Source organism: Streptopelia decaocto (assembly GCF_964273445.1).
Source record: "Streptopelia decaocto genome assembly, chromosome: 7".
Taxonomy (NCBI): domain Eukaryota; kingdom Metazoa; phylum Chordata; class Aves; order Columbiformes; family Columbidae; genus Streptopelia; species Streptopelia decaocto.
In genome coordinates this window covers 63,402,647-63,427,612 of record NC_138661.1, presented here as the reverse complement: position 1 = coordinate 63,427,612, position 24,966 = coordinate 63,402,647, and the positions used below count along the sequence as shown (strand labels likewise).

Sequence of the window (24,966 nt, the reverse complement as noted above, 5' to 3'; positions counted from 1 at the left end):
GGCTGGGATGTTCAGCAGCTTCTGGACAAGCTCACTTGTCTTTTTCTCTATCAGAAGGGAGAAAGAGAAGATGTAATTACTTTTCAGATGTTATTATTTTTGAGAGATCTTTCCTCACCTGCTCATATAGTGAGGTGTAGAATTTCCTTCCAGTGCAGGTTTGTTTTAAATGTTTTTCTCTCTCTTCCTTTCCCCCTGGTGATGGTGCAAATGACTGGGGAAATGTAACGTATTTCTGGTTTTAGTTAGAGTTGTAATTAGCAGAAAAATAGCAACATGTTGTTTTATCTTGTGACTTTCCCAGCTTGAGGAGTTCGTTACTTATCACGTCGAAGAGTATGTGCATGTGAACAATGAAAACAAAACTGAATTTATGTGCCTTTGCAGTTGCACACTAGTAAACCTATTTTAAGATTTGTTAATATTAGCACGTGTAAAAAAAGACAAGAAATCTGCAGAGCATCTAATCAATAATTTTAACTGGCTTACAAATGTGAATATAATTGTGAAAGTGCTCCCAAGGGAATTTTGCTATCCAAGGATATATTAAAGATTTATTTGAAAATTATTAATGCAGGTATCGTGTGTACAATATATGTAACTAATCTACTGTTACAAAGTATCACTTCATACCAGTGTACAGACCCAAGTGGAAAATGTTAGATATAGTTAAGTGATCTTTTTCTTTGATTTGAGCAAAGATGTGATTTGGAAAATCCAAAGAAAATGTCAATTTGCTCTAGACATTTTGGTTATTAGTAGGAATTTTTTAGCAATTCAATTGAAAACATTGCATTGAATTGTAAAACATAAGAAATTCAGAATGGACTAATGATAAACCCAAGGCATTCAAGTTCAATTTAGTCTTGAGCACTTTAAGAAATCACTTACTGACCTACATCTGAAGTGTCATTGTCTTCCAGAATTGCTAAGCATCCCCTTATTCTAAATTTATTATTTTACATTAAAATAATAATAAATAAAATGTAAATAAAAAAATAAAATGTTATTTTATTGCCAGTGAGAAAGTAACATTGTCTGAAGGAAAGTGCTTCTCATATAATGGAGAAGCAGACATTCAATTAAATCAAAAACACTTTTAGTATCAAGCCCATGTTTGTTGAAATCCCTAAGTTAAAGGAATGGTGCTTAAATTGAATGTTTGAAGTGATAAAAAATGGAGTCATATTATAAATTACTATTGAATCTTTTTTATTATTAAATATTTTGAGGTACTTTACGGATTATTTATAGACTCATGTTTTCTCATACGTTTTGAAAAATAATAGTCCTCATTTCTGTTGGTTGAACTGTGGTCATGATGGTAATCATATTGTCAGGGTTTTTTTTTTTTTTGTGTAAGAACAAGTGTTTTTATAAGAAGGGACTTAAAGAAACACATAATTAGAAGCAGAGTTTATTTTGGAAAATCTTCCTCTACCAGGGTTCCTACCTTTTCTTAAATCAATGAGAAAGCCTCTTTTAAGACATGATTGGGGAAAGAAGGTCAAAGTCTCAGAAGGAAAAACATTTGTTTAAGTTACATCATGTATGAAGCCCAACTTGTGGCTCAAAGCGGGGGTTCCAGCTCTACTGAGTTGGTCCTCCTGGGGTCTGTAACTCTTCCAGGGCTGGGCATCTTTGGCTTTGTCTTCCTGAAAATACAGATGTTCACATCTGTGACTGTAACTTCAGTAGCTGCTTTGTTCATCTGGGCAGCCTCTAATTGCCTGTAAAGCATGTTCTGACAGTGTGTATTATTGCTGCTCTGAAGTACAAGAAGTGTTCTACAATGTTCATTACCCCACAGCTAATTGCTTTTTCCTTTATGATGGCTGTAGAAAAGACTGGTACCGAAGCAATATGTTTGGTTGTTTCAGTTTCTTAAATATAGCATCAAAAAAACCCCACAAACCAAGCCCACCTTAAGATGCTTATGTATCTTAACAGTTTTATAAACCAAAATTTTGATATTTTCTCCTCTGCAGTGAAGGATAGCCTGTTTTAAAACTTTAGAAATGGTGGGAAAATGAAAATAAGTAGAAGGTGTATTTATACGTGTAGTTGTACTCTTGATTACATATCCATCTCGTTACCCATCCTTGAACTTTACATGCTACAAAATGTTAAGTATTCAAACTTGCCCACTTTGTAAGTAAAAATGATGGTAAGATTTAGCTGTTATTAAGGAGATGTGAAATTATAGGTTTAGGTATAATGTAATATAGGTAATTGATTTGTGTATATATATTAACGTGTTTTTTTGGTAATAATACTTATTATATGTATGATGATCCAACAAAAACTTCTGGTTTTCAAACCTAATTAATTCTATTTCCTTTTCTTGTTGTTTTAGCTACAGATATATTTACAATAGATATCCAGAATTACTCTGAACAAATGGTTATTAGAAGAAATTTGAAGTGAAATAATTGATATCAAGTGCACTAATTGCATTCTGGCATTAGACATAAGTGTTAATGAGTAACTGGGCCACTGAAAAAATAGATTTCTGCTGTCTGCCCCCAGTCTCTAATACCATGGTGGAGTAATATGAGTCAGCCTATTCATATAAATATTCCTTTGTTTAGGTGACTGGTTATTCTTTATTAAAGATCCAAGTCAGAATAACTTATGATTGTTCCAACTCTTAAGCAATTGTGCAGGTTCAGGTCTTACTCAGAACAAAGTGGAACAACTATTACATTTCTGACACAGATCAACTGAAAGTGTGGGTGCAGACGAAGCAACTCTTCATTTGTTTGTACTTAAAATGACTTTATAGCTGTTGTTTTCTCTTCAAAGGTTCAAAAGGAAATCTTTAGTAGCATCTCACACTCATCTTTTTTTTTTTGCAGAGGTTAACCAATGGTTTTCTGTTGTTTATTTATTTTAAATTGCTGTACTATTGAGTGAATACCAAAGGTGTGCAGGGTGATACAGTGATTATAAAGTACCTTAAAAATTAATTATTTACATGTTGGCATCCTCTCCCATCCAAAAAATTACAAATGTCAGAGTACTTCTAGCTCAGTACTTGGGCAAGAACTTGAGCTCAGATGTGCAAACGTTAAGCTTGGATGAATTAACCACCTTCCTCTTTCCCCTCCTTTTGTAGTTGTGAATGTAATATCATAGTTTGAACTATCTTGACATTTTGCACAACTATAGTTCTGAATTATGAGAAATTTGAAAAAAACTTATGCAATTTGGTGATTCCATGGTTCATCTTCCTTCATGTTTCTGTCATGACGTGACACAACAGTGACCTAGAGAACTGCAAAGATAGAAAATAACATCTAACTCCTGCTGCAAATCCAGTGGGAGAAAAAAGTGAAAACACAACGTCTCAAATGCATGATTTTAAGATTAGATGAGCCTCAGCAGAGTTGCATAAAATTGTTTCAATATAAATTTATAGCCAAAAATAGCAGAAGGAGCAAATAAGCTATCTTTTGTTTGAAATAATCTACAAAGCAAAGTTATTTGCATAAAAATTCTGTTGAAAGGCAGTAAAGTGCTACATAAGTGCCAAAAGCAATTAAACTTGGTCAAGGTGACCCCTCATCCTCAAACAATAACACTGTGCTTGGATATTTGCAGTATACTCAGTGTATTGTATCACACATGCTGATCGGAGATCTTCAATCACAGCAGGCGAACCTAAATCTCTATTAGAAAGACATTAAAAAGCCCAGCTTATCTCCAAATGCATCATTTAGAGATTAAAATGTATATATTATTTATTGAAGAAGTTTTGACTGTTTCCACTTTCAAAAGTGCAGATTAATAGATGACTAGGAGTTCTATAGAAATGCAGAATGTTGATGTGGTAGATATCTTAGTGCATAATACAAATGACAGTCCCAGTATAGTAGTTGTATAGCACTTGTACAAATGATGTACAATCTGTGCTCTGCAGTTGGATTATTTTAATTTTTGAACTTTTTAATATACCATATTTCTAAATTTTTGATATTCCTATGCAGAATGTAAACTGCAGTTTACTTGCCCTCCTGATTTATATCTGCTCCAAACTGTGTATTTTAAATACAAGTGGAGTCTTGGGAAGTCTAAAATGTATTCAGTCACTTCAAATGCTTAGAGCATAGAAGCATATTAGCCTTTGTTTAGAGATAGAATTATTTCTGTATTTTACCACAATATTATTAAATTTAATCGACTGCTACTTTGGGGGGTTTTGTCTTTTGTTTTGGCTTGGTTGTGTTTTTTCTTTTGTTTTTAATGAGCAACATTATCTAGATGAGGAATGTTCAGCTACCCTGAGGCTCTGATTTGCATAGGTCAGTCAGATAGTGCTGTGTATCTCTGCCTTTGTAACTCTTCAGCTACTCTGACTGCTAAATTGCTTATGAATCTGGGTTGGTCTTTACAGGTGACAGTACAAGTAGGTAGAAAGTAAAATATCCAGAAGCAGAGTGTTCTGGCAATACAGAGAGGAGGCGTCAGGGATTCTGCAGCCTCAAGTTGCACACTCAGACTATTGTCTTCAAGGTGTACTGGGGAAAAATATTTTAAAGTCTGTTGTTTATACTTAGAAAGGTATCCTGGAAATAAAGTTCATGTAATACGTTGCCAGGGAGTCATAGAAGACCCTGAAAGTCATGCTGAAGTTTGCTCTCTCTTGTATTTCAAAAATGTACTCAGAAATCAGATTTGAAGGACGCTTTTGTTAGTGTAAGGCAGCAAGACAGAGCAGAGCTAATCCTACCTTTAAAAAATTATTAGAAAAATATTGATATCTATGTGCTTTGCATCAGCTCTGTAACAAAAATTATATTCCACAGAACTGATCCTCTGAATAATTATGGCATATGAAAAGTAGATAAGCTTTTACTAGGTCCAAACATAGTTATTTCTCACATTGTCCTCAATTCTTTTGCCTGACTTAGAGAAACAAATTAAAACTTTTTAATTGAAATACATTGATTATTGTTATGGATACCAGAAGTACATTACTAAGTCCTTTAACAGCACAGTAACTCAAGAAAGTCTCGATGTGCTACCTGGGAAATCCAGTCATATTTCTAGGCCAACTACACAGACCCTTCAGTAATAAATGTAATTCTTGGCCATTTTAGAGGTCATTCTACTTTTCCTTTTATCTAGGTAGTATAGGTTTAGGCGTATTGGGTGCGATAAATTGCCTTGAAAGCAGTTTAGTGTTGATACTTTTATGCTCTTAAATATATCCAACGACATATACATGCGTATATGATATAAATAAAGGGTTTAGGATCCACTTCTCTTGAGATATTTATGCAAAGGCTGTCTGTGGACCTTAACAACATACTATCAGATGAATTATAAAAATGTCTGCAGCATAACTTTATGGTAAACCAGTGATATAAGTGTAGTACCATGAGATCTGAACTCAGGACTGAAATCCTGTAGTACTACACGAATATTTTATTTAGAATCTGTGACAGAATAGGAAATTAATCTAAGGTAAATCTCAGAACACAAAAGTCATAGAAAAAGGCTGTGTTTGGGCATCAAAAAAAAAAGTAGAGGCAAGGGATGTGTTAGAGGAATTCTGCCCTGTTTTGTAAGATGCTGAGCCTGCTCAGCTTCCATTGAAATTGCTCTGGTGGTGCCCAGGAGTTTGCAGGACCAACCCCCTGATGCGATGTTATCAATAGCTCCCCCCCCAGCACTCAGCTGTCCTCAAAATACACAATATTATGCAGCTCACACTCTGCTGCATCATTAGAGGCAGCACCAGCCTTCAGAAAATGTTCGTATCGTTAGCTCAGTCGACTTCAAAGGCAGCAAATTGTACAGCAATAGAGCATTTCTCTCACTTGCAAAAGTCAGGATGAACAAAAGCTATGCCTACAGGTGGAGTAGAAGAGATCTAGGACTTGTTAAATTTCCTAACTGGATTATAAGAGGTGTAATTTAGTTTTTGTTCTTCAAGGCAGAAACTTTCATATATCACTATGTGCTCATAAAATAGGAGATGCTTTTCACAAGATATTTCTCTGCTCTTTACATATCAGCCAAATGATTAAAATGAGACAGATGCTGTAGACAGCTATGGGAACACCTACCCGGTTACAACAAAATCCCGACAGATAATCATATAAAGCAAATATTTTACCCATTCTCCTGTGTTCTCTTGCAGAATGCAGTGTCACTTACTGATAATACTGAAATCCTGTATTGCTTTTATTGACAAGATGTAATTTCCATTTCCATGGGCTCATTTTACAGATTCTTACATATATACAAATTCTAGCCTGCTGTTTATGTTCGCATACTTTAAGTTTGCTATACAAATAACAAGTTTGGATAGTTTTAGCAAAGACAGACTTGTTTAGTTTTGGCAGAATGTAAGCCAAGTGTCCTTTAAATTCACTTTACAGTTGTGTCCTTTACTAAAATAGAGCAGGTAAACAATAGACTAACTTACTACAGGTAATAAATTAGAAATTATGGAGCCTCATGACACTAAATATGTTGCATTTTTCATTGGATTAGCATAAAATTACTGGGCACAGGTGCTTTTGTAATTGGGACTCATTTGGAAAATGTTATTGTTCAGTGACCCTCAAAGTTGAATAGCTGTTTTTTGTGGTGGTGTTATGAGGCAGTGCCATTTCGAGTAATGTCACACTCCCATCTGTCCTCACATTTCACTATTTTCTTACATCAAACTTCTGTACATACATAGCTGCAGATTTCAGTTATATTACCTACAGAAAATGACAAATGTCTTTTTTATTAAGAATTGTCTCATTCCACGTTCTCATCATACAAAAGTGGGTGGTAATAGAAGCATTGCCCTGTACACCAAACATGCTTGAAAATCCTCCATAGTCAACTACTAATAAATTTTAGACTTACACAGGTTAGTTCTCTTATCTATAAAGCTGCACTTTAAAGGATTTTTGTTGTTGTTTAGTTTCGTTTTATGTCTTAAGGAGATATGCTGCAAAAAAAATGCAAGCTAAAGAAATCTGGCAGCCAGAATGATTTTAGAGGGTAAAATTAGCTTGTTACAATGTACCCAAACTGAAATTTTTCTGGGTTATTGTTATATAGATCTTATTGTTATATTAGATCTTATATAGATCTAATGGGAGTTACTAAAGATTTCCCTGGCTGTGAGAGCCTTAAGGAATTGCTGTCTGATTAGTTCTAGACTTCAGGCTGTTCTTCATCCTGTGGTGATTTTTCTCCACCCTATTGATGTGAGAATGAAGTAAAATTAGTCCAAGCATAAGCAATGTTTTGGGGGGAGGTGGTATATGGAGGTATCTGCAGTTTTAGTGATAATAACAGATGTAAACTCCAAGACACCATTTTATCCAAGGTTAAAATACCTTTATTGTTTTAACTTTCTCACTTTTTTTTCATACAAAAGATTCCAGTGAACCAGTAGAAGCTAAAAAAGTTGTAGGTAATCAAGTAGCTTTTAAAGACCCGCTCTCGGATTGTGGCACATTTATACAAACTCAAAAAGTATCTGTATCAATCATATTGTTCCAACCTCTACAAAGAGGAGAGTAGGATAGTTATTCATTCTTTTCTCTGCTTTATTTATATTTAAAGCACTTGATAGCTTAGGCATTTTAAATATTTACTTTGGACGCTGCTGCAGAGGCTATTCAAGACATGTACGACTTCAGAAGGGAACAAGTGCTTCACAGTGAATAGTTTATTTGATGAATTTTTCTGTTTTTTTTCCTGTAAACCATCATGAGCCACCTAAAATTAGTCTTTTTCTTGCTGCTATTATTGTTATTAAGAAATATTTTCAGACACAAGAGCCATTTAAGGCATTTAAGTTGCTTCCTTACTGTCCTTTATGCAAGTAAATGTCTACTCTGATAACCAGCGTATTGGAAAATACAAAATGGGCACTGTAAAAATAAACGCAAACTCCACAAAAGAATAATGCATACTCTAGGGAAATTGCAGTGACCTTCAAATCGAAATGTATCAGCAAGTGTAATAACAGTTTGTTCAACATTAACTGTGTCTTCTGGAAGAGAATGTAGGAAAACACATACAAAAAAAGAAAAAAAACCCATCACCTTCTCTGACCCTTATGAAACTGTCACCTTGTGGGACTTATAAAATGATCAGATTGCTTTTTCCTTAAATATTGGAACCATACCTTTCAGTATCATACTTTATTGAATTTTCTTTATATCTTTTTAGTGAGGAAGAATAAGAACCAGGACATGAGCATGACCTGATTAAAAAATTAATTTTGTAATTAGGCTGGTGATATTTAATCTCAGTCTCATGCTATGTCTTCCTTCTGTCATGCTTGTGCACACACATTTTTATCTAAATTAATATGTTATTTATATCAAGATTATATATCATGCTATATATTAGATATTATAAATTATATAAAATTGTATCTGCACACATGTGAGGTATGTGTGCACTAAGCACTAATTAGAACTACTTAGATTGTTTTATGATGGTCATTATTGATTAAATTATAATTTGGACTGTAAATGTTTAGCCTCACTAGGTTCCAAAATTGTGTGATATATGGAGTTCTCTAGTGTTTAATTTTCCTGAGCAGCCTACCTAACAGCTGACACCAATAATTTTAGTTTTTCATTGTCTCATATATTTCATCCAGACATATACATGTCTGCTATGTGACAAGGAGATGGTGATGTTCTGTCCTCAGCTTAATGTAGACTATTATCTATGGGTTTCACAAGGTCAGTACAAGGAAAAGTATTTCTAAGTTCTGTTTTTCAGTTAATTTAGGGAATTTTAGCACCCTCTCATGTAATCTTACCAGAATTTTGTTTTGTTTACTTTTGCTTAATCTTCTCAAAGCATGTGACTTACATATCCTCTATCTTGTTTGCAGTTAAATATAAGTAAATATGTAATTTTGACTCTGCTGAAAACTGAGGTTCAATGAATCATTGCAGAGCTCTTATTGATCCTGAGAAAACTGATTGCATACATTTTCATGAGGGTTTTTTCCCCTTCAATTGCATGGAAGTATAAATAAGAAACTGCAATTGTTACAAGGTAAGGTATGAGGCAGCTGAAAGTGTTGGTTTAGGATTCAACTAGAAAACATGTATTTAAATTATCTGAAATACGTGACACTTTAAGCTGTATTGGGGAAAAAAAAAAAAGTCAGAATTTGGAGCACAATGATAAACAGATGTGGCTTCTTTTTATTTGTGCCTAGCTAGGTATTTTGAGAATTGCTTTAAATTGGCATCTATTTCTATGTGGATGTCCTGGAAGAGCTCTTGGAGGCAGTTGGATATCAACTGAAACACTAGATGCCTGAGCACAGTCACTGGAGTTCCACTCCATTCTGTAAATGCAAATACATTGGGCATATTACCAGAGGAAGGTGACCTCTTATTCTTTTCATCTTCCGTTTTTGTATTTCTTTCTTACCTTTAAGCATATTTGTGAGTTGGCTGCGCGTCTTGCCGGGTTGCCCTGGAGAGGGTGCTTTGCTCTGGTCTCTGGGGTTCAGGCAGCACCGTACTGGCTGTTGTGTAGAAATGATGTTCCAACAGAGATGAGTTGCACTGGTTTGAGGTGATTAGTAACCAGTTTTTTCCCAGGAAGGTTGACTTTAACTGGACTAATTGTGTAGGAGGTAATATTACAAACAGCGCTTGAAAACTTCATATCTTCCATAGCTCTTTCTAAATTTTAGAGTAGTTTCTTCAAGAGTGGAAGGACTGCAGAACACTTAATAAAGAAAAATTTTAAAACAATAATGTACATATTATGTCCAACATAATATACTGCTGGGAGGCAGTTGCATGCGTGAGGGAAAATTCTGCACTTGTAGCAACATTATGAAAAGGATGATTCAGGAAATTAATGTCTAAATATGTCATCTATCATACCAAACGATCTATTTGAAAGAACAAATCCTTTCTCTCTGATGAATGTTCAGCCATTTCAAGTTATTGTGATTGTTCATCTTGGAGAAATTCCACTGCAACCAACACAAATGTATGTGAGATGTGAAGAAAAGAAAATGTGCTCTGGTCTTTTGGTATAGATGTTAAAGACTTCCCAACAATTTTTGCTTCTAGTGGGAGTGAGGTTCTCCAAGATTACTTGCAAAGCTTCTGATTGTTGTGCTCAAGGCTCAGTGTTAGCATAATGTATACCAGTAAGCAGCTATTTTCCACCTTAAAGATATTTGAGTACAGTGCAAATCAAATAAATACATAAATAAATAATCAAGGGCAATTCTGTTTACTTAAGAAACTGGATGTAGAAGTTTAAAGATCTGGCACATTGTAGGATTTGCAGTCCTTTGAGAAGAATTGCCCTATATAAATGTAACAGTAGATGTACATTAAATAGAAATGAAAGCTGAACTATGTCTTTCCCACTTATTGTTGAATAATATTCACTGTGCAGTAGAGAAAAAATAGTTACCTCTGCTGTCATAAAAATATATAGTGTGATTAATTATTTTTAGGATTGGACTTCTCATTTATCTCTGCATGTGAGTTACACTGTGCAAGATTTTAAAGTCAGGGTATAAAAAATGTTATACCATGGGTTCCTTTATACTATACATACATATTGATAAATATTTATCTGTGATTTCTATTGTAGAAAGATATAATAGATAATTAATTTAAAATGTCTGAAATTTGTAGGGCTAGGAGGGTGAGTCAAAAGTCTATCGTACAATCCAAAATGCCCCCGTGAACTTCTGTAATTGCAAATAGTGCTACTCAGAAAAGAGGGGGACAGGAAAAGGTGATTGAAATAAATACGTGAGGCATTATGTGGCAGTTGGCCTGTGTGTGTGTGTGATATACAGACAAGGTCCCTGGTTTCCAGGAGCAGTCAGACAGAACTGACTTTGGAAAGGAGATATTTCTGGCTTCTGCACTGTACACTTTGCCCAGAAAAGCTCTGACAACTTCATCCACCTGCTACATAGAAAACTGCCCTGGTTTTTCACAGTAAGTCCTACAAATCCTTGAGCAATTTTGGGCTTCCCAGACATGACAGCACATCATTTCCATCCCAAAGGAATAAGACATCTCCCAGAGAAACACAAACTGAGTGCGCTGAGAAGTGGGGATGGCTCAGGCTGGGGTTATTTCCCATCTGTAGCCCCTTTGCAGACCAAGTAGCCCCCAGCCTGGGGGACCTCTGAGTTTGCCCTCGCTCAAGGTGCCAGATGAATGTCACAAAGTGACATCAGCCACACCAGAGATGGGCTGGCACGTCTTTGCTGAAGGTGGTTTTTGAATGTTTGTAGATTGGACCAGTAGCAAAATACGTGTTTCTGGGCAAATTCCAATGTTTTCTGCATTTAAAGTTTATCAAAACAGGCTATGAATATGCATATCAGGACATTGCCCATCATTAGAGAAAAATTATCATAGAACTGGTTGTGGTTTGTTTTTTTTTTTGGTCCTTTGGTGTCATGAACTTGCACTCTGCCAAAAATTGCTTGGTTTGTTTGCTTACATTCAAAATGCTGTGCAATCTTCTTGTTAGATCAGAATGAGTATCCTTAAATATATACTTGTTAATGTGGAAATTGAATATCACTAGAAACCCTTAGTGCAGAAAAGAGTAATCTGTGACAGTCTAAGTAAAAGGAAAAAAAGACATTAATGGAACCAATATTTGTGTTGGCAGGTCAACTGCAAGTGGTCCTGTCAATAGCATTCTGGCATCTCGCGTGAGCAAATGCTGACTTGACAGTAAGGGTTGTGCAGTCATGCCAAAAAAACACGTGGGAAGAAGAAAGATCCTACAAGACTATTTCTAATGTAGGAAAGAATTGAGCTACATATCAAAATTTAAAATGAAAACCCACCACTTTTGAAAGATGGAATTCAGTTGACCTAAGTTTGCAATTTTATTTAGCCATTGAGGATATTATAATAACAATGCACGTGTTGAGAAGAGAATGTGTTTGATATTAGAAATGAAAACTGTATAAAGCATAACTGAAGGAAATTTCAAAGGTATGAGGCAGAATTGGGCTCTGTCATTTCTGCCAGTGCAGACTATGCAAGAGAACTCAAAGAAATTATGAGTTTGGCTTGCTTCTCTATCATAAGCATTCTGCAAGTTTTGCTGCAAGCAAAGTGCACACAAGTGAAGTTTAGTTTTGTCTGCAAGAATTTACATTAAACACGTTATAAACAGTTTCGCTTATTTCAACTCTCTGCAATGCAAAGCTTGGGTTTTAGTCCAGCTTGTAAGGTCTCACCAGGAAGATGCTGTAATTTCTAAGTTATTTCAAAGAAAAAAGATAAAAGGGCTGATGATCCTTGAAAAAAAATATTTGGATGTGAAATTCTGTATTGAAAAGATTTGAGGAGGGTTCAGAAAGCTTTAAGCAAGCTGGGAAGTAGTTCAGAAGCTGTTTCCAAACTGTTTCACTCTGGAACACTTGATGGCATTTTTATTAGGTAAGCTGTCAGTCTAGTAAATAGACTTCATTCAGACAAATAATAGCATATTCATTTTTTATTAGGAGGGATTATTTTTAATAACAAAGCATGTTGTTTGCAAAGTCTGCCTCAAAGACTCTCCCATTATGAGGAAACAGACAGGCCTTTGAATTTTTTTCCATGTAAGAAGTCAGTATCAAAATGATACGGGTTAAAATTACCTCCATAAGGTGGAAGAAAGGCCTGTGGCATTCTGGCCAGGACAGAAATCAAATCCGCAAGACCCAGCCAGGCCTGCTCTCTGTTCTGCTGTCCTCCATGGGCCACTCCAAGCAGTGTGATCAGGTTTTAAACTAGAACTCAGGATATGCAGATCCATGTCAGCTTAGGGTGACAATGTGGAAAAATAATCAGAGATGGTAGTTAGGCAATAGCTGAAGTGATGCGATGTTTATCAATTAGAAACCAGACGGGGAATGAAGCTGCTCCCAACTTGGCCGAGATCTGAGCAGCGCAGCTCTGGCAAGGGATTTTTAAAGGCCGCTACAAAATCTGGTCCTGCTGGTTAAGACAATTGTATGAAAACTGCAACACTTTGAAAAATGTTATATCTTGTTTTGGGAGAGTAGAAAGGGGAAGACTTCTAGGATACAGTATTTCACTTGACTACTTTGAATATTGGAAATTTTCCTGGTTTCCATTTTGCTGTTTTCCATTTTCCTAGAGGTAGAAAGTGCCGTTAGCACTTGAAAACATGATGCTGGGAAAGTCTTTTCTTGATTACAGCCTCATCTAAATATCGCAAACTCCCCCTTTTTCTGTAGAAATGAGTACAACGTGCTGAGAAATTTGGTATATACACTGCATCTATAATTTGCTGTGGAACAATCTTGAACAGGAATCCAATTCTGAAACTAGAGGTACTATGCACATTTATTCTCCTGGTTTAATAAGGCTTCAAGCTGCCTGATTTTCCTGTCATCCCACATGGATTTACAGTTTCAAGTAGTCAAGAAATCAGGTGGATATGTGTACTATCAGTCACCGTGCATATGCTTCTCTTATTCAACGGGAAGAAATTTAAGTTTGCAGAACTGTAATAATTCTTTCAGTCCAAACAGGCAAATCATTCAATACAGATATGAAATGTCAATCATTATTTAACAAAACAATTATTTACATTGATCTTTTTAATCCGTTCATCTCGTTGTCACTTTTTCTAGTAGACAATTGCTCTGTAAAACTAACAATTCCTCACTGAAGAGCTGTTAAACAGAGATTATCTGGCAAATAGTAACCAGTCAGGTTTGTTTTCTCCTATTCTCTGTCATTTTTGAAAACTTTATATCCATTAGTAATTCAGTGCAGTATAAGTGACATGAGGAACGGATGCTTCAGGCTTTCAAAATGGGTGTCTGAAGTTCTAGCTTTTCTTTGCAGAGAAGTTAGTTTGATTTGTTCCCCGCTCCCATTCCCCTGAAGAGTTTCAAGATGCCTTGCGGGCAATTTGATGGAAGCCGGATCCCTCAAGATCTGAAACTTATAACAAAAAGAGAGGCTCATCAGTGCTCATCAGTTATATGTTATTATTTTCTGGGAATATATTTTATCAGAGTAAGAATAAGTCATAAATTTGGCTTGTTTGGGTTTTTTTTGTTTGTGTATTTTTTGTTTGGTTGGTTGTTGGTGTTTTTTGGTTTCGTTTTTGTAGGTTTTTTGTTCGTCTTGTGTTGGGTTTTTCATGGGTTTTTTCCTCCCTTTTTTTTTTAAGTTATATTTCAGAAATACTTATAAATCTTCCCTAATTTAGGTTCCTTCCATGCATTTCAGTGGATTTTGAACTAGACGCTGGAAGATGAATGCTTTTTAAACAAATGTTTTAGCAGAACTAAGAATAACAAGATGGTCATAACAATCATCTCATGCCTATCAGAAAATTATGGTGCACCCAGAAGTTTCAGCTACTTTGTGTCTCAGCAGAATGTGCAGTTATACAGGCAATGATCAGGATATCCAGTTAATTTAGTAATACAGTTTCCAGATTTTGTGGATAATTTCGTTTTGAAATAATTCCTTGCCATGTTATGCCATGACCTAGTATCTAAGGCCACAAAACTGTGAAGTTATCAAGCTAAATTAAGAAATACTGAGGTTTAAATACAGTGCAGGCTCTATATACAAACCCAGTGCACATTCTTTCTGTTCATGTCCAAATGAATCTTAAAAGTTGCAAGAAATATGGAAAAACATGCCTAAAACTGCCCTAAATTTCAGTGGAAGGAAATGCACTGTACCTGCCCCATTTGGAGTGTAAGGAGGTGAGTGAAGGGCATGAAACGGAACACATTTTGCCAGCTTGCAGTGATGTGAGGTCCCAGCAGGGACAGACTGTAGACAACTGAAGTAAGTAAAGCAGTTCATGAACAGTTTCAGCTGAAATCTTTCCCAGAATCCACAAGAGTTGGAGAAAATGTCCTTCTTTTTTTACTCCTTTATCTCCCCATTGAAATGTTTGCACAAAAGAAAATGTGGTTTAATTTGTACTTCATTTGGTTTTGCTTAAAATACAAAAAATATACCAAGAAGTCACTTTTGTGTGTTCAGTTTTCAGGCAGAAAGTCTTGATTAACTTATATAGAAGTCATCCTTTACGAGAGAGTACTTTATTGAGGATGAATATTAAAACATTCCCTTTACAAATTTTGCTGAAAATGTATAAAGTACTTGTCTGCAATATATGACCTTTAGGTTTCTTATCTTTATCCTGATTTTTCAAATGTGGCCTTTCTGAAATTGTATTTATATTAACTGTTTTATTTTACTTTATTATTATTATTATTATTTCCTATGTCCAGAGAAATGCTTCAGCAGAGAAAGAGAATCTTCATGTGGCCTCAAGAAAGGAAGAAAATCAGAGCATCCAGGATTGCGATTCTCAAGATGTAAGCTCAGCTTACCTAGAAATCAGAGTCTAATCTAGATTGCATTAAAATACTAATGCCTTAGGCAATTATCAAGGTGACTTACTTTTCCTAGCAAGCCAGCTATATTCTGCGTTATAAATGCTGAGGAGGAAATGTTCGTTGCTGTCAGTCTATGCAGGTATTCTCTCTGTGTTTCTTTTAAAGACTACTTAGTAGAATTTGTAGAGCTGTTGTGGGGAAAAGAGCAGTGGAAAAAAACGCCATTTGATGTTTAACCATTTCAGGAATTGGTTTGTTCCTGGTTGGAGAGCTGCTGCATTACAACAAGACGCAGAACCTTGTTTACATATTGTTTCCACTAATAATCAGGCACAGCTGCCACAGATGCTTCGTTTCGTAAAACAGAACGTAAGCGAAATGTACGAGGTGACAGCGTAATAGTTGAAAGCCTGTAATCTCATCCACTGCCGGTCTAGGAAAGCTGCAAGCTGTGTTTTTCTTATGCCATGTCTGACAGAAAGCTAAATCTGCTGCTTTTACTGAGGTAAAACTCTCATTCAAACAGCATGGTGGTGGCTGTTCACAGAAATTCCAAATGCATGTATTAAGGTTGTAATTAGAAGGGTACAAATAAAACAGGGGAAAAAAAAGATGAGACAAAATTTGTTGAGAGAATCTATTCTCTGCTCAGTATTCCAAAAAATACAGTGCCACCTTGACTAATTTGCAGGTGAAATACAGAAGACAGCAGGAAAAAGACTGTCACAATGGCTATTGAATGAACTACTGAAGCCAAGGAGAAATTGTCTATCTGGGAGGAGAGTGCAGAGTTTGCTGTTGCATCTTAAAGATGAAGGAAACTTCATTCCTTATTAATAAAATTCGAAGGAGGAGAATAAAGAATAAGATGTAAAATTCTGAAGTTGGAGCAAACTCCATTTAGATTAAGCCTAGAGATTGGTTATCGTCTAGGAAAGTTATGGAAAGTTTGATGGACTAGAGGTTAATTTCGGTAAAGGCTGAATTGTATTAAGCTGAATATTTGCGCAAAGAGGTTCAAGTAACTTTCTTTTCACAGCAGCAAATACATTAGAGCCAAGGGAAAAAAAAAGTTGTTAACACGTTTCACAAATCAAGAGCGTATTTAATTTGTCTATCAAGCAATGCAATGAAAGACAGCTAAAAGATGCACTTTTCCATAAAATCAAGCATTTAATTATTTTGATTAGGGAGTGGTGGTGTCTTTTTGTGCTTCTAGCAACTAGTATTTTTAGCCATTTGGTCAGCCTAATGTGCTTCTTGGTATGAAAAACTTGTCTGAGAAAGCAGAAGACAACTCTAACTGGAGTTAGAAGTCTTGAGGACTCCAACTATTTTTCATCATTTAAGTTAAATTAAAATCTAACCCTGTTCCCTGCCGCCTTCTAAGCAGCCTTATAATTCAAATTAAAAGAAATTAGGTTATATATCTAAATTTGAGTAATAGGATTCAGTTTTATATCATTTAATCTCCCGATTATCACATTTTAAGACCAATTCTGTATTCTGTGGGTTTCACATTTTCTTTAAATTTTAAATCGTTAAGGTTTGCTAAATCTGCATTTGACAAAAAAAAAATTAAAGAAGGCATATCATAGGGATATTCAAATGCACCGTGCTTTGCTAGATAATATTCCTCATTGGAAAATTAAGCAGGCAATAGCTTTATCAGTCTTATCTTGCTTTTCACAGAATCACAGAATGTCAGGGATTGGAAGGGACCTCAAAAGCTCCCTCAGCCTTTCCTCATGTTCTTTTTACATTAAGTGGGCTTTTAAAATATGTCCATTTATTATACATCACCATGTTCATTGGAAATAGAAGCTGTTCAGCTAGCTTTTTTTTTTAATAAAAACAATTGATTGATTTGATTCAAATACAATTTCAGGAGTTAGTTCTTTGAGGAAATAGCTGCAAAACAGCCTGTATAGTGGCCTCTGCCACACAGGACAAACTGCAACAGTCCTGTCCTAAAAATGAAAGAATAAGTCTACAAATATAGCTCAGGTAATACATAATATACATAATATTTTACAGAAATGCTTCTTTTCAAATTGTGGCTGCACTAAAAGTACTGGATTTTCTTGCCAAAGGCAAGAATAATTATTTCCTCAGAGGATTTTCTCCATTTCTATGCTATCATCCCCACACTGAGCTGTGAAGTTTTATGACAAGTCTGTCCACACTCACAGGACTACACTTGAATTTTGAATAGTGGCTCATTTGTAGCCTGTCATGGGAGAACAGGACATCCCGGTTTGTCAGAATCTCCTGATTTCACTTTAACTACCACACAAATTTCAATTATGAAAATGGTTATGTTTTCTCGTAAACCCAAGAATTGATTAAGGAAAGGTAGTAAATTTTTCAAAGAGAGATAAAGCATTAAAATGTATTTCTCACAATTGTTCCACCTATTTTACAAGTCTAAGGACTTACCTTGATCACTTTTTGTCCTGTGGGTTGCTCTCAGTGATGAGTAAAGTAATTTCCCTGGTTGTTGTTTAATTTGAAACTTGTTTTCTTTCTCTTTCACTGGAATGTGGGCTGCATGGAACAAAATAGTGCAGATGATGATACTGGGCTAGCAACCTCTACACCACTTTTATTGTTATTTTTGATGCTATGTTAGCAGATATATATTTTCCTAAAGGAAATGAACCCTTAGGAAAATAAATTGCTTCTAGTTCTTTCAGGATTTAAAGTGGTATCATCTAAAGGCATCATATGAGGGCTAATTGTGGAAACAGACATTTTTAGTCCACTTCTCAAATTAATTTATATTCTTCCCTCTCTCTAAATATATATATATATATATATATGTCAGCTAACATAAGATCAAAAATATGCTTAAAACTGTTGCTTAGAAGCCTAATGTTTCAGCAACACTTTATCAGAACTTTACAAAGATCCTCTGATTGTGTCTCTGATAAACATGATTTATATTTTGGAAGAATTACTGCAGTAAAGACTGACTAGAGAAGAACATGCAATATTTCAGATGCTAAGGCAAAACATAAATGGAACTATCTAGTTACTTGTCTCAACTGGTAATTTTTAGTCTGTATGGCTAAGCATCCCTCCTTCTCAAATTTGAAATCATAGTGCAATTCTTCTCTATGGTTTTACGCGTGTTCATAATAATGTGGTTTACATTGAAATGAATACAAATGAAGATTTATTTAGAAACGGGATGCAGGCAGGCCAAATTATATTGGCAAATTTTGAAATTCAATACTGCTGATACCTTAACTGCCATGAAATTGGACATGGGACCTGTAGGAGCCAGAAGTAGGTAGGATATCCTGTAATACGTGATCTTCATTCTTTCAAATCATCTGAAATTTGTCCAAGATTAAAAAAAATCTTAACTTCAGTTTTCTTTTTAAAGTTTCTGTTATTTAGATTATTATTATTTTATTAGAGGAATCTTGTTAATACTGTTTTTTTCTTAGCCTTGTCCAGAGATGTTTTCCCTATGACTGGCTCCTGAAAGGCTCATTGTAGAACTAGAGCTCTACAGAGATGGTTTCCCTTTATCATTTCCCTTCTAACTCTTCCAAAAAGCTTTTTTTCATATCTAATAATTCTTATGTGTGTAACCGGTCATTTAAAGCCACCTATTTGGTAGTGCTAAAACATCAAACAATTTATAAAGCGATTCTTTGTTGTCTGTTCTCATCTTTGATTTCCTGCTCTTTGTCCTTGTAGTCTTCTCTGATAAATGAAAGTGATAGTGCTTTTATTTACTGCCTTAATTTCCTGCAGTAAACAAACACTGCATGTTCATTAATCATTCAGTGACAAATGACACTGAGTATTGGAGAAAAACTTGTGCATGTTTCTAAGCAACCACAGCATTTTGCTTCATTTTTCTCTATCAGTTTCAATTGCAGAGCTTTGATCACATTGTACTCTCCTATTACTCTCTGAAGGGACTGAGGAATATAAAAGAAAACGAAATAATAATTTTAACAAAACTTCAACCTGATGAAATTCTTAAAATGTGAATTTGGTCATTTTGTTCCCTAAACAAGAACTATGAAGGTCATAAGAAGTTGCATCAACTTAGTTTAACCATCCACTCAATATGCTGTGCTCTAAAATAAGAGAGGGATATGAAGAACTGCACAGGTGTCTTACAGAAACATATATGTACACTTCACATACCTTTCTCCATATCTTTCATCTAAACAATGAGGGTCAAAGGAGATCGAAATACAGGTCTCTTAGAAATTAATGAGTAGATCTGGTACAACAGGTCCTTGAATAAACTAAGGACCTAACTTAGATAGTGATGTTATTTTCGCTGCAGAATGGTGTTTTAGTCAAACATCATCTATTCTGCATATTCGTAAATGGTAAATGTAAAAGTAAACTATTAAGGAAATATTTCTTGGAAGTATGGGAATAATTGACAGGAGTAAAAAAAAATGAATAAAACATCAAGTCATATTCAATGGTGGATATAACTGCACACAGACCATTGATTTCATCAATACTGTTTGTTATATGGTAGTACAAAATCATCATTTCCAAAGTCTCAGTTTGGTAATAGATCACTTCAGAAATAAAAAATTTGTATTATTGGGATGGGGGGAAGAAGTAATATAAAAAAATCAAAAGATCTGTTCAGTCTGGATAGGAAAAAACCACATCAGAGAAGTGCGTGCTTCATGTAGTAAAGAGCTAAAATCTCACTAAGAGTTTCAGTCCTTCTGGGGTACAGGTAGTGACAATTTTTTTATATGATCAAGTAGAACTTAGCCTTCTTAAAACATGAGTGTTCTGTGGCATATATAGTACAGCAACAGGCACATGTGGTTATTGACAGAGTAGGGTTTAATAACAATTCAAACATCACATCCATTGCAAAACTTTGATAGAATTTGTAGGTTTTGTCTGATGAAGAAATATAGCCTTTCCCCATTTTAAATACAAGTTGTTCAAGTTCTTTCACTTTTATTTAGTTTCAATATGAAAGTTCTAGCTAACTTGAACTAAGTTTGTCTAGCGAATTTTTCAGGTCATTTGAATATAGTCAAAATTCAATGGTGTTAAACTTCTTTTTCTGCTACACAAAGAGAGTTACACTGGTTTAAGCTAATCATTGGCATCATAAGTGAACAAATCAAGGTTCTTCTTTTGCCCATAGCAGAGCCAGTGCTTTGTGGAGCTGAGGAGACCAACTTGTGGCAATAGGAATGATACCACTGGTACCACTTTCACTAGGATGTGTAGTTTTTCAGTTGACCTAACTGTGCCACCCTTTTGTCCTGTACCTGGTTTAGTTTCTTCAGAACTAGGTCAGTCCTTGTTCCTCCATTGTACTCTTCAAACATCCTGCATTTCTGCTTAGTGCCTACTGAAGCAAAAAGAAGGGCTGTAGCTATGTGATGGAATGCTGAATCTGCAATTTTTGGTCTATTAATACTAAATCTGTGTGATGCACCAGCTGAATTATTTTCCAACTTTAAAAGCTGAATATAATGTAATGTAACTTATTTAAACGTCTTTATTTCCTGTCCACTTGTGATACGTTGGATGCTTATTTGAGCAATAAAGCAAATTCTTATTTACTGCATTGATGCAGTGGAATACCCTTCCAGTTATATTGTTCCACGGCTTACAGATCGAATTGCATAGTTTAATAGCCAAGGGACATGCTGAATTTTAACTGGCTTTTTGAAAATTCTTTTTAAATGAAGATGCACACTTGGCTGATCCACCTTTATAATTTATACATCCAGCCATGAACCTCTCCAGCTCTGCTGTATAATTCACGAGATGAACTGAATACCATAACTCCTGAAATTCTGCATGCTTTACTGATCAAGCTGCATATTTTACAATCAGAATTCACACAAAGATACTTTGCTAATCAAAGCACACACTAAACTGATAAAGGCAGCACAGTCTTTCAAGACACATGCCCCACCTCAGTTTCCCTCTCTTGTTAAATTTCTCATTTAGCGTGCTAGATATTTTTTCTCTTGTATATGCAAAAGGTATTGCTTAAGGCAGAATGCACTTGTTGTATGAATTTTTTATTCTACAAACACAAATAGATCATGGATGTGTTTCTTAAAGTTTGTGTAGAACAAATAACAAGCATTCAAAACCACTAAATTTGGTCTGTTTCTCTACCATATACAAGAAAATTATAATGAGACTTCTCTTGTGTTTAGTCATAAAAACTGTAAATATTGACCAAGCTAAATTTTAAGGACTCGTTAAGAAGAAACCGTGTAATTTGAAAAGAGTTAACAGTGAAAATGGTGAAATAGCATGACCAGCTCCCAATCACACTTGAATGTAGATGCTTTATCAATAGATTTTTTTTTTAATCAATCCTATTCCCTATTACATAATATTAATCCAACTTTTATTAGCTCTTGTGTATAGTAGGAAAAATTGGAAAGACAGTCCCCACCATCAATCACTTCAATTGTATTTCTGGCTCACTCCAGTAGCTACAACATGGCTAAAAAACTCCAGTAGCTTCAACATGGCTAAAAACCCCTGAAGTGCCATAAAATCCTTGGCAGCACCACCGGTTCTCTAGAAGCTTTCAGGAGGGAGGCAGCTGTCTCCTCTCCAAGTGGTTTTCTTAATAACATGTTTCATTTCTATATTCACACCTGTTCATAGATCAACTTTGTTACAGGCAAGGGACTGTCAGAATTTCTCAAGTGCAACAACTTAATGAATTTTCTTCCCCCTTGTCAATATCTTAATTTTTAATTAACTCCAGTCTAATGTCATTTCTACTGAAAGGATATTTATAAATTTTCCTGATATTTAATTTGGATGTTAGGGTGTTTATTTTCAGTGTTCTTTGCTGAGTGAGGTGGTTTTTATTGTGTTGTGATTCAAGCTGCTATAGGATGAATTCAGATTTACTTTTCACTTTCTTAAGAAACTCTGCCCCAAAAAATGCCTCAAAACATACTATTTAGAGGGTATTTTTTTTCCTCTTTTTGTTCATGATTCCTTTGTTCTCCTAGACACAAATAGCTTATTCTATCCAGGACCAATATTATTAACCTTTATATATATATATATAAAAAATTAAAATGCAGAAGTGTGGGCAAACCTTGTAGTGGATATTATTAGGAGTTTCTTGTTGAAGGCTTTTTCGTATTCATATTCCTACAAGCAAAGCTGTATACTGATGATTTTTCCACATTTTTTCACCCATATATTGGATTATATCCGATGTGTAAAGAATATTCTATGTAGGCTTGGCTTAGCTTTGGAAATCTTCAAGGTCTTATGCTAAACAAGAAACATTTCAGAGGAAGAGTTATGTTAAAATTTGAATAAACAAAATTACTGTTATGTTGGAAAGAGTCTCGGTGACTTAAAAACACCCTACATTTATGTTCACTCCATTTGAATGCAACAGTTTTCATAGCAAAACAAGTAGAGAAATTCCAGTGTGAACACATTTTAAAGTAATGACCAAAGATTATCAATATTTTACTGTTTTTCACCTTTTAATTTCTTCGCCTATGGCATCATTAATCCCACTCCTGAAGGGACTTTAATTTAATTACAGCAGAAATTTCACTGCTGGGTAAATCTCTGCTTAAGACTCATAACATGAGATCTCCTTGGTTCAAAAATCTACTGTGTAATTAATTTTATTTATGCTGTTCAACACAGTTTTCCCTCATACTAAAAAGCATATTGGCAAAGAAAATGACATTATTGCTGGAATAAAATGACAGCAATGAATCTAACAAGCTTTTCCATACCTCGAGAGTCATCTGAATTCTCCTTCAGGGAATTATTATACAAATCCCCACTCAGGGATTATTATATGTAAGAGATCTAGCAGTTTAGACAAGTGAATTGTAATAGAGAAGTCCTAATTGTAATTCTAGTTTTCAGCTCTTTGTTACTATTTCCTCACCCGTAACAGACAATTATAATTACTTATCTGTTCCTTGAGATCACTGTAGGAATAAACAAAAAAACCCAAACCAAACACAAAACAAAAAACCAAAACAAAACCAAAATAAACATTAGGTTGTTAAATTTGCAGGCACATTTGACTAATATAGGAATGATGGAAGTATGGGATTCACTTAGGTATGATAACGTTGTTTTGTTCTGTTTCATCAATGAAGCTAAAAAGCCACTGTGTTGGGGTTTTTTTTAGGAAAACCATGAATATTTTAGGAAAAAATACAAAGTAGTTATCTCTGCCATTTGTGTTGACAGGTTGGCAAGACGTGTTTGGGGAATCGCAATAATTCAACGTCGCGTTTGAAGACAGCAGAGACAAGTTTTCAGGTATTCTGTTTCTGAGATATTCTTGAGGTTTTATTAAAAGGTTTTGTAAAGAAGCATGTGAATACTTGCAGTATGTTTATGCATTCCACACTAATGCTTTTGAGATAGAACTGCTTCCTCAGTTCATATTTATACTGCACCTGATTTCAGCTCATCTGCTCAAAATTACTTTTGCTTGGTGATAATTTACAAAAGCATTTAACACTTGAAGAACTGGATTGTCCTAGTAGCCAAATCACTTAATTTGATAACATGATATCTATAATATTGGGAAGAGAAGGGAGAGATTTCCAAAGTCATTATATATTTGCATTTATGCAAAGCTGTTTGCAGCCATGTTACTGACAGAAAAGTCTTCAGCAAGTTGTGCTCCTGAGCTTTTCCTTTGATAGACTGAGAGAAAAAGATAAAAATCACTATAATTATAAAGGAGCATCAGACTTGTATGGTTTTGCACTATCAGAGATTGTTAAATATGCGTCCTTTAGCAGAGATCAGAATCCTTTTCTAGTACAGTTGGTGAATATTGTATTCTGTTATACTAGTTTGACTAGTACATCAGTTTAACAGAAATACAGCTCTGTGTACATTATTGCCATGGATTATTGTATTTTATTTGCTTATGTATGTGCATATTGTGTATGCAATGCTCACACTGATGCTATTTTCACCTTCAACAGAAGTTGCACAGCCCTCCGTGGACTAAATCTGAAGACAAAAAATCACCTGAAAGAAATGAGAAAAAATTTGAAGAGTCTTTTAGTACAAAGGAAAAGAAAATATAAGCACTACTAATCTACATTAAAAATGCCCGTCTCTTGCTTCCATCCTCACATTTTTTTTAGTCCAGGGGCATGAATTGTATCAGGTTTCTAAAGCATGCATTTTTCACTATTTTATGAATGTTTGTAAATTAGTCTAGAATAGACCAATTAGTACCTTTCAGCAATAATCCAAAATGGATGTTTGGAGAAATGCATTGTAATACAGTCCAGTTTTTGAACTCTGGTTCTACCTGATTAGTAACTGCATACTATGAATTAGTTTCTTCATAAACAACAGCCATTCTCAAGTATTTTCTCAGTCTGTTCTATTTCATGTACCTTTATGACAGCTTAGGTTCTAAATGAAGTTAAGAATTAAGGGGCAGGTAATGGGGTGTGGGGGGGAAATATTTGTGTAAACATAGTTTAAGTACAACACAACTCGTAAGAGTAACTGTAAAAACAGAGCAGTAGGGAACCATGTATACTTACCTTTCAGTAATACCATTTCAAATCTGC

General features: G+C 35.0%; 1 protein-coding gene across 1 annotated transcript in view; it reads left to right on the top strand.

Moving 5' to 3' along the window:
* Positions 1-24,708, top strand: part of LUZP2 (leucine zipper protein 2) — a gene marked incomplete at its 5' end in the record, with an annotated part of 167,349 nt that extends 142,641 nt beyond the window's left edge. The window contains 3 exons of the mRNA XM_082058070.1: positions 15,275-15,361; positions 23,612-23,683; positions 24,355-24,708. Coding sequence (XP_081914196.1) covers positions 15,275-15,361; positions 23,612-23,683; positions 24,355-24,468 — 273 coding nt within the window. The 3' untranslated portion in view covers positions 24,469-24,708. The remainder of the gene's footprint in view (positions 1-15,274; positions 15,362-23,611; positions 23,684-24,354) is intronic.
* Positions 24,709-24,966: the final 258 nt, after the last annotated feature.